This window comes from Triticum dicoccoides, chromosome 5B (genome assembly GCF_002162155.2).
Source record: "Triticum dicoccoides isolate Atlit2015 ecotype Zavitan chromosome 5B, WEW_v2.0, whole genome shotgun sequence".
Lineage (NCBI taxonomy): Eukaryota > Viridiplantae > Streptophyta > Magnoliopsida > Poales > Poaceae > Triticum > Triticum dicoccoides.
In genome coordinates this window covers 444725198-444736496 of record NC_041389.1, presented here as the reverse complement: position 1 = coordinate 444736496, position 11299 = coordinate 444725198, and the positions used below count along the sequence as shown (strand labels likewise).

The following is an 11299-nucleotide window of genomic DNA, read 5'->3' as shown; positions in this document are numbered from 1 at the left end:
ATGACCCTGGAGATATGTTGTTGTGGTTTTAGATAATGGTTGTAGTTTGTATTCAACTTTACTTTTAAAAGCTTTGGTGCTGGTGGTGGGTCATGTAATAAGGTTTAGATATTGCTTGGTAGACGTCTCTTGTTCGTAGAGGGTACTCGTACTTGTCGTGTGACACAGAGACTGATGCCTTAACAGGAACTTGATGGATGCTTGTGTTATCAATTTTCAGAAAAATGAAAATCAGGGGGTGACCCCTTATTTATAAAATAGTAATACTCATATGTATCCACAAACTGCTTACAGCCGGCCTATGAACTAAGTTACATTTTGTAAAAATGCCCTTTGTCAATGCTAATTTGACACTATTTGTGCACTTTTTTTTTGTGGAATTTACATACATTGTACAACACTACAATGCTACAGTACTCATAAGAAACAATCCTCTACTACAAAACAATTACTAACAAAATAATTGTGCTGATCTCTCCGGCCTCACATTGCTCCATTTGCTTTGGAACCCTGGTCGGCGATGTGCACCGACGGCTGGGTGCTCCTGAACCTGAGCCCGTTCACCATGGGTTTCACCTTCTCGGCAAGCTTCATGATGGCCAAGAAGAGCACCCTGTACAATATGACCATCCCGAACAGGACCGCGAGGTCGACCCACTTGTTATACCCCATTTCCACCTGCCAGTAGTCCTTGAGGATCTGGTCGCCAGTGATGGTGGCAGCGCCGCCAGCCTGGTTGTTCGGGAAGGTGAGGCCAAGGAACTCGTTCTTGTAGAACCCCTGGTTGGCGTACTTGTGGAAGGCGACATAGTACATGGGATACCTCCACACCGGCTTGGGCAGGTCGTGGGGCAGCCGGAAGAAACCGCCATTGAGCATCATGACGCCTTGGATGCCAGCGCCGGTGATGATGCCCATGAGGAAGTCTGGCACTGCGCTGGCCACAATCATCATCAGGCCCTCCACGAGCATCATGGTCATGAAGAGCACCAGTGCGAAGTAGGCGAAGTGGTCGAAACTCCTCTGCAGGCCGACCAGGTAGTAGGCAATCGCACCCGGCACCAAGGAAATTAGGAGCAGGTACGGTGTCGCCGAGACTGTGTTGGCGATCACGAACGACGAGACACCGTAGTGCCCGTTCAACCTCTCCCTTCCAAATATCCGCGTTGGGCATACATAAAGCACATTAAATCAACGTATTGTGAGCATGGTTTTCAATTTCAATTTTAGAATTTTTTTAGCACCATCCGAAATCAGTGAATTTCAGTGATTTCTGCTTTCATTCCGGTCAAAGGGCCGAAATATTCACTTGAATTCAATTAAGATGGGAAGCCTCCGATGGCCATGAAGGTGAGGAAGGCACCGACGAACATGAGCATGGAGCCACGAGCCTGCATGCAAAGTTTTCAATCACATGGTTAACACAACAGTGATCAGTGGCGGTGGCAACTACAACGAGAGACTTCTTGCTAGGCACCTGGATGGATCCGTAGTTGTGGCCGATGTCATAGAAGATGGTGCCGCAGCAGAGGCAGAGGGCGATGTAGATGGCGAAGCGGAGCCAGTAATAGCCGAGGTCCCTGTACATGTTGGTGAAAGACCTCTTGGTCAGCACGAAGGATTGCATCAGGAAGCTCGGCTGCTGCCCTTCCATCTTCACCACCTCCCCTCCCTGAAACCACACGACAAACCACATAAATGCTTATAATTAGCAAAATTCTGCACTCCAATTGAAAGTTTCAGAATGTACGTGGAGTCCGGGCTACTCACAGTGCTGCGTATGTTGGCGATCTGCCGAGTCACCTTGTCCATATGCATGGATGATTTGTAGGAGACCGCCAGCGCGTCGATGTTCTCGGCGGTGGTCGTCTTCTTCCCGTGGAGGCCTTCCTCGATGTCCTGAGGAATCAATTAATGGAGCGCATGGTTAGGAATACTATTCACCAAGAAGATTTCAGATATAGATAATGAACGGTGGTGATGTGCTCACGTTGTCGAAGTCCTTGTTGATGGTCCTCAGGAAGTGATCGGAAGGGTTCATTAGCGACGGGCAAGGAAACCCGCTCAGAGCAAAGAACTGCAACAAACGAGCAAGCAAACAAATTAGGTAACACAATTCACTGGCTTCAAGAGTTTCTTCTGTACTTTGACTGTAGTAATGCAAGTCCAGCAAGTGAGGAAGACAGGAACAGATGGCATGTGTGAAATTTCACATGTTTTGTCAAAGTTATCTACCTACGGACACCGACCAACCGAGACACATTTTTAATTTCTCCTCTGTGACCGGCACACCGTCACCTAGGAAAACACGCGTGTTTGTCAAACCGTGTGATCAATTTAATCACCCCATAAAAAAATTACTACCACCCAATAGTTCCTCAATACACCGATTAATTTCTTGCTTCGCACAGTGGTTTACCTAATACGAGTACCATACGATCTCTCCACAGTCGTCTACAGCTGAACCGAGCTTTCAGCCTCAGCTGTCACCACTGAAAAAACAGTCCAGAAAGCAAGCAAATCTTCGCCACTGTGCTATGAACGCGATGCCGCAGTTGAGTTAGGCGGCACCGATCGTTCAATGCATGTGTGATTCCTTTTTTAAAATAAATTGGGAGTAAGCTTCCCTGCCAAAACGAATGTTCCCGGTGCGTGGCGCAGTCCATATGTTCCCCAGCGGTTTGGATCGATCGTCTGCAGTGCTCCTAGCGCCTACCAGTGACTCGAGTAGGAGTAGTTCCCAACTGTGCATACAGTAGTTAATTAATATCGTGATCTATTTTTCCAAAGGAAAAAGTCCACAACAAACCTTTAATTTGTAGGTGAAAACTAAATCAAACCCTGAAATCTCAATCCCTGAAATGAGCACACCAAACTCTCTAATTTCGGTCTATTTTAAAACTTAACAGGACGTAGCCGGGATTTGCTGAATTGGGCCGGCCCAGTAGCGCAGTTACTCGCGCACACGCACTAATCTGGTTTTCTTAGTTTCTTTTCTTTTCTTTTTTTCATTTTTACACATGTTTAAATTTTCTCAGTATCCAATGTACATTTTTAACACACACATTAAATATTTTTGGATAAACTTTTGATATTTTCAAATACATTATGTACATTTTTAAATTAAATGTTTTAAAAACATTTTGAATACATGGTAATATTTTTTCAAATACATGTTTTACTTTTTTTAATGACAATGAACATTTTATAAAACTAAACGAACACTCTTTTACATCGTTCAACATTTTTAAATTTGCATACACTTCTTTTAAAGACAAGCCACATATATTCTGTTAATGTTATGACACATTTTTTTTACATCACGCAAACATATTTTTACATTGCACACACATTTTTTTGAAAATGTCACAAACACATTTTTTGAAACTCATTAGCACTTTAAAAAAATTCAGGTCGCAAAAAATGTTTATAAAGGTGTCCGCCTTTTCAAAGTTGTTGGTTTTTTAAAAGTATTCGAAATTTTCAAAAAGTGCTCGCACTTTATAAATGTTCAAAGATTTTTTACATTATTTATGAAATAATTTACGAAAAAAAACATTATTTAAAAAATGTGACACAATTTTAGAAATACGAAAGATTTTTCAAAGCATGTGAAATACTGTTCGAATTCTGAACATTTTTTGACAAATGTGATTTTTTTTAAATCGCGAACAGTTTTTAAAAATGCTAATAGAGTTTCAAAATTCCAAACAGTTTAAAAAACACAAAAAGAATTGAATTTGTTTGAAAAGTAGAAAACAGGAACATTTTTAACTTCCGAACAATTTAAAAAATGTGCGGACATTTTTTAAACCTCATGTATTCTTGTTTTGTATAGTGGGCCGGCCCAAATTCTTGTCCGAGAGAGTAGCTGGTAATCCCAGCCGGGATTGTAGTATTCCCGGTGTGCCAAACAGGTATTGGTTCCAAAATAGACCGGGATTACAAGTTCGGAGTGTCAATTTTCGAGATTCAAAGTTCAGGGTTTGATTTAGCTTTCGTGTACAAATTCGAGGTTTATTTTAGACTTTTTCCTTTTCTTCCAAAGTACGCACGTGGTGTTGCTTTTGCACGTTACAACTGTTCCACTTGTTCTCCTGGCGAACTATAGTCATTTTCTAACACTCCCTTCGTTGTACTCCCTCCGTTCGGAATTATTTGTCTCGGAAATGAATGTATCTAGAACTAAAATACGTCTAGATACATTCATTTCTACGACAAGTAATTCCGAACGGAGGGAGTATATAGAAAAACTCAAATGTCACACGTCAGGTACCCAAGTACACAATCAAAGGTGATATAACTAAGTTAATTGAGCTGTGGATGGTGTACCCAAGTACCCAACCAAAGGAGATATTACTTAAAAAGGAAGTCTTTTTATTTCCTTAGATTTAGATCAAAATTTTGGCTGAAATATTTTGGACTTGCAGACGTACCCCCATAAGGTATGTGTTAAAAAGATCACTACATATGTTTTAATTGATCATAATATCTCACCTACAAATCCAACCTAAACATAAAATAATTTGTATTACCACCGTCCATGTGGAACTGTGAATACCCTTACTAGGGTCGCGATCATGTCGAAAGTCCAAACACGTCCATACGATAGCGCGACAGCAACAACCAACAATGAACGGCAGCGAACCAACCTGTGGTTGGATGGTTAGAGCCTCTAACTTAGAGGGACTGTGGTATCTCGAGCCCATCAGGGTTCAAATCCTGGCGCTTCAATTTATTCCTGGATTTATTTCAGGATTTCCAGCAATGCACATTCAGTGAGAGGAGACGTTCCCGTCAACGACGAGGTGCCTACGTTGACTTCGTAAATTTCAAGATGATATGCCGGCTCGGTCTTCCGGAGGTACTTATAGGGTTAGAGTATGCATGTGTGCGTTTATAGGGATGAATTTATGCTTGTGTATATAAACGTTTGCGTCTGTACTGTGTTAAAAAACAATGAACGGCACGTATATGCACGTACGTGCCTACGTACGCACGCATACAACCGACGAACGTACAGTATGTACAGACATACCTGGTTAGTCTCGGCGGCGGGACCAAAGAAGACGGTCTTGCCGTAGGCGAGGAGGCAGAGCCCGTGGAAGAGGCCGTAGACCTCGGTGCTGGGCTGGTGCACGGCGGCGACGACGGTCATGCCCTCCCGGCGCGCGAGCCTGGCGATCCGGCTGACGACGTGGAAGGAGGCGGCGCTGTCGAGGCCGCTGGTGGGCTCGTCCAGGAACAGCAGCGCCGGCCGGGTGAGGATCTCCATGCAGATGCTGACCCTGCGCCGCTGGCCGCCGCTGATCCCCTTGTGCATCCACCCGCCGATGCGCGTGTCTGCCGCGCCTTCCAGCCCCATCTCCCGCAGTGTCTCCTCTGCCCGCTCCCGCTTCGCCGCCGCCGACATGCCGCTCGGCAGCTGCAGCGACGCCGAGTACCGCACCGCCTCCCGCACCGTCAGCGTCGTCATCAGCACGTCGTCCTGCGTCACGTACGCCTGCAACACGCAAATGATGCGTTCACGATCAGCCAGAATGAAAATGAGATTCTCCGAATTGAAATAGCTCATCCATGCATCCACTAGGGTAGGCTTACCGATGTTCCATAGGATAGCTTCTGCCTCCGGCCATTGATCAAGATGTCTCCTTTCTGGTTGACACCAGAGCCTAGCCTTCCTGTATTCATTGTTTGTTTGTACCACAGAAACTCGTAGGAATTAGCATAGATTCTTCTTCTTCTGACCACAAAAAATAAAAAATAAAGATATCTTGATACTGATCGTGTGTCGCTACGCGCTTGTACGCTAGCTTGTGAAACAACTCTTTCGATCGAGTAGTTTATCACGAAGGCTGGCTGTCTGACTAGCGAAGGCCAGCCCGGATACGAGATATCAATCGTACAAAAAAGATTCACGTGCATGTATACGGCAGCACCAACCTGCTAAAGCGTCTAGAAGGGTAGATTTGCCGCAGCCGGAGGGCCCCATGATGGCGAGCACCTCGCCGGGGCGCGCGTAGCCGTTGAGGCCGCGCAGGATGGGGACGCGGCCGGCCTTGCCGCCGGCGGCCGACACCCACAGGTCCTCCCACGAGAGCACGACGCCCTGGTCGACCCGGCGCAACGAGGCCTCGCGGACAACGGCGGGGGCACCGGCGGCGCCGTTCTCCACAGTGATCTCGAGCGAGGAAGACGTTCGCGACCGCGGCAGGGTCACCGGCATCGGCGCGAACGGCGGCGGCGGGAAGGAGCTCCCGCTGCCGAACGGGAAGCCGTCGGTGCTGCGCAGAGAGCCGCCGAGGGCGTCCGAGGCCGTGCCGGACGGCCCCTCGTCGTCGTGCGGGCGGCTCTGCTGCCGCGGCGGGCTCGGCTTCCACCTCGGCACGGCTGGCAGCAGCTGCTCGGACGCCATGTGCGGGTGCTTAGTGGACTCGATCGTTGGAGACGTGCGTAGAAGCTGCAATCAGCTAGAGGTTCTTTGCTGGTGATGACTTTGCAGAATGGCCGCGAGCTGAAACGGCTTAAATAGAGGGAAGATGAGGTGGTTGAGTGTATGATTTATTTGTACTTAATCCTAATTCAAATCACAACTTGCTTTACATTTATTTTTCTTGAATGCCCTTTTGAACACAGGAGCGGGTCAAAAGGGTGCCTAGTTCCTTGTGCCTGTATACGTACGTGCGTGTGGCCTTCAACTTCCTTTCTCTAATGATGAGAAGGTGTCCAATTTTTTGCAGACAAATAATATTGTCGTGACAAGTACGAGACTGACACCCATTGGGCAATTCTACTGCCGAAGCAGTGGTTCTGCTGTAGTAAAATGCTTACGTTTGTGTGCTTTCATTGCTTGGTACGAGGTCTTTCAGAGCAAATTACTCTGCTTCCTTCGGGTTACGCTACGCTGGAAATGCACGTTTAAAGAGATTTCGTACCGATGGTAAATTTCATCATAGTTGCCGACGACATAGTTGCTGACGTCCTCACCCAATAGATGACCTCACCCAATAGATGACTCACGCGCCTGTCCCCATGGTACTACGATTCGCTGAGGACACCTTAATCCTAGCTAGGGCAACACAACAAACTGTGACAACTTCGTGAAAAATTATTGATGACTCCAAACTCCACTCGGCTCTACATTAATTTTCAAGAAACTACTGCCCATATAGCCCTCTACTTATTTCTTGGGCTCCTTCCTCCTTGAAGAAATGACCATAGAACGACTTGATCAACATAGGAGATGTTTCTTTTTGCTAGACAAGGCTTGGTTGCCTGGGACAGGGTTTGAACTCTTAGAGTTGTTGGGGGCTCAGGGTTAAAAACCATTCAAGAACAACGATTTTCTCTTATGTTGACAATGTTTTATTTTGTAGCTTTCTGCTGCCTCTTGAGCTTGCGTTGGTTTTTCCCTTGAAAAGAAAAGGGTGATGCAGCAAAGTACAGTAAATATTTCCCTCAGTTTGAGAACCAAGGTGTCAATACAGTAGGAGACATCACAAGTCACCGAATACCTGCAGAAACAATCAACAAACTTGCACCCAACGCGGTAAGGGTTGTCAATCCCTTCACGGTGCAAAAGTGAAATCTGATAGAGAAAGATAAACGGTAAAGTAAATATTTTTGGTATTTTTGATTTATAGATCGGAAAATAAAAGATTGCAAAATAGTAGAACGGAAACTAGTATGATGTAAAAGAGAATCAATATAATGGAAAAGAGACCCGGGGGCCATAGGTTTCACTAGTGGCTTCTCTAAGATAGCAAATATTACGGTGGGTGAATGAATTACTGCCGAGCAATTGATAGAAAAGCGCATAATTATGACAATATCTAAGACAATGATCATGAATATAGGCATCATGTCTGTGTCAAGTAGACCGAAACGATTCTGCATCTACTACTATTACTCCACACATCGACCGCTATCCAGCATGCATCTAGAGTATTAAGTTCATAAAGAACGGGGTAACGCATTAGGCAAGATGACATGATGTAGAGGAATTAACTCAAGCAATATGATGAAAACCCCATCTTTTTATCCTTGATGGAAACAATACAATACGTGCCTTGCTGCCCATACTGTCACTGGGAAAGGACACCGCAAAATTGAACCCAAAGCTAAGCACTTCTCCTATTGCAAGAAAAAACAATCTACTAGGCCAAACTAAACCGATAATTCAAAGAGACTTGCAAAGACATCAAACCGTGCATATAAGAATTCAGAGAAGACTCAATTAATATTCATAGACAATCTGGCCATAAATCCATAATTCATCGGATCTCGGCAAACACACTACAAAAGAATATTACATCGAATAGATCTCCAAAAAAATCGAGGAGAACATGGTATTGAAAATAAAAGAGAGAGAAGAAGCCATCTAGCTACTAGCTATGAATCCATAGGTCTGAGGTAAACTACTCACGCTTCATCGAAAGAGTAATGATGTTGATGTAGAAGCCCTCCGTGACCGAATCCCCCTCCAGCAGGACGCCGAAAAAGGCCCCTAGATGGGATCTCACGGGTACAGAAGGTTGAAGCGGTGGAAAAGTGTTTTCGTGGCTCCCCCTGATGTTTTTTGGGTATAAGAGTATACATAGGCGAAGGAACTAGGTCAGGAGAGCTTCGAGGGGCCCATGAGGTAGGGGGCGCGCCCTCCATCCTCGTGGCCGCCTTATTGAGTCTCCGACTTCATCTCCAAGTCTCCTGGTTTGCTTCTGGTCCAAGAAAGATCATCGCGAAATTTTCATTCCGTTTGGTATTCCTTTTCTGCGAAACTCTAAAATAGGCAAAAAAACAGAAATTGGCACTGGGCTCTCGGTTAATAGGTTAGTCCCAAAAAATAATACAAAATAGCATATAAATGCATATTAAACATCCAAAACAGATAATATAATATCATGGAACAATTAAAAATTATAGATACATTGGAGACGTATCAAGCATCCCCAAGCTTAATTGCTGCTCGTAGTCAAGTAGGTAAATGATAAAAATAGAATTTTTGATGTGGAATGCTACCTAACATATTTATCCATATAATTTTCTCTGTTGTGGCATGGATGTTCAGATCCGAAAGATTCAAAAAAAGTTTCATATTGACATAAAAACAATAATATTTCAAGCATACTAACAAGGCAATTATGTCTTCTCAAAATAACATGGCCAAAGAAAGCTTATCCTTACAAAATCATATAGTCTAGCTATGCTCCATCTTCGTCACACAAAAATAGTCAAATCATGCACAACCCCGATGACAAGCCAAGCAATTGTTTCATACTTTCATGTTCTCAAACATTTTCAACTTTCACGCAATACATGAGCGTGAGCCATGGACATCGCACTATGGTGGAGAGAATATGGTGGTTGTGGAGAAGACAAAAAGAGGGAGATAGTCTCACATCAACTAGGCGTATCAACAAACTATGGAGATGCGCATCAATAGAATCAATGTGAGTGAGTAGGGATTGCCATGCAACGGATGCACTAGAGCTATAAGTGTATGAAAACTCGAAAAGAAACTAAGTGGGTGCGCATCCAACTTGCTTGATCATGAAGACCTAGGGCATTTGAGGAATCCCATCGTTGGAATATACAAGCCAAGTTCTATAATGAAAAATTCCCACTAGTATATGAAAGTGACAAAATAAAAGACTCTCTATCATGAAGATCATGGTGCTACTTTTAAAGCACGAGTCTGGAAAAAGGATAGTAACATTACCCCTTCTCTTTTTTCTCTCATTTTTCTTTTCTTTTTTTCTTTTCTTCTTTCTTTTCTTTTCTTTTCTTTTCTTTTCTTTTCTTTTTTCTTGGCTTCTGTGACCTCTTTTTTTTCTTTATTTCTTCACATGGGACGATGCTTTAATAATGATGATCATCACACTTCTATTTGCTTACAACTCGAAAAAATTACAACTCAATGCTTAGAACAAAATATGACTCTATGTGAATGCCTCCGGCAGTGTACCGGGATGTGCAATGAATCAAGAGTGACATGTATGAAAGAATTATGAAAGGTGGCTTTGCCACAAATACGATGTCAACTACATGATCATGCAAAGCAATATGTCAATGATGAAGCGTGTCATAATAAACGGAATGATGGAAAGTTGCATGGCAATATATCTCGGAATGGCTATGAAAATGCCATAATGGGTATGTATGGTGGCTGTTTTAAGAAAGGTATATGGTGGGTGTATGATACCGATGAAATTTGCACGGCACAAGAGAGGCTAGCAATCGTGGAAGGGTTAGAGTGCGTATAATCCATGGACTCAATATTAGTCAAAAAGAACTGACATACTTATTGCAAAAATCTATTAGTCATTGAACGAAGTACTACACGCATGCTTCTAGGGGGATAGATTGGTAGGAAAATACCATTGCTCGTCCCCGACCGCCACTCATAAGGAAGACAATCAATAAATACTTCATGCTCTAAATTTGTTACATAAAGGTTCACCATACGTGCATGCTACGGGACTCACAAACCTCAACACAAGTATTTCTCAAATTCACAATTACTCCACTAGCATGACTCTAATATCACCATCTTCATATCTCAAAACATTCATAAAGAGTCAAACTTCTCATAGTATTCAATGCACTTTATATGAAAGTTTTTATTATATCCCTCTTGGATGTCTATCATATTAGGACCAAATTTATAACCAAAGCAAATTACCATGTTGTTCTAAAAGACTCTCAAAATAATATAAGTGAAGCATGAGAATTCATAAATTTCTATAAAATAAAGCCACCGCCGTGCTCTAAAAAGATATAAGTGAAGCACTAGAGCAATATTGCCTAGCTCAAAAGATATAAGTGAAGCACATAGAGTATTATAATAAATCACGATTCATGCGTGTCTCTCCCAAAAGGTGTGTACAAAAAGGATGACTGTTGTAAACTAAAAAACAAAGAATCAAATCATACAAGACGCTCCAAGCAAAACACATATCATGTGGTGAATAAAAATATAGCCTCAAATAAAGTTAACGATAGACGAAGACAAAAGAGAGGATGCCTTCTGGGGCATCCCCAAGCTTAGGATTTTGGTTTTCCTTGAATATTAGCTTGGGGTGCCTTGGGCATTCCCAAGCTTAGGCTCTTGCCACTACTTATTCCATAGTCCATCAGATCCTTACCCAAAACATGAAAACTTAACAACACAAAACTCAACAGAAAATCTCATGAGCTCCGTTAATATAACAAAATAAATCACCACTTTAAGGTACTGTTGAAAACTCATTATTTATTTATATTGGTGTAATATATACTGTATTCCAACTTTTCCATGGTT

The 11299-nt window shown here is 43.2% G+C and overlaps 1 protein-coding gene across 1 annotated transcript; it reads right to left on the bottom strand.

Annotated features, from left to right (window-relative positions):
- Positions 1-276: 276 nt before the first annotated feature.
- On the bottom strand, positions 277-6619 carry LOC119310358 (ABC transporter G family member 11-like). The gene is made up of 8 exons (XM_037586133.1): positions 5944-6619; positions 5602-5681; positions 5039-5503; positions 1991-2077; positions 1771-1899; positions 1478-1672; positions 1324-1391; positions 277-1180 (listed from the first exon to the last, which is right to left on the bottom strand). The coding sequence occupies exons 1-8, from the start codon at positions 6413-6415 to the stop codon at positions 484-486; spliced, it is 2193 nt and encodes a 730-aa protein (XP_037442030.1). The 5' UTR covers positions 6416-6619; the 3' UTR covers positions 277-483.
- Positions 6620-11299: the final 4680 nt, after the last annotated feature.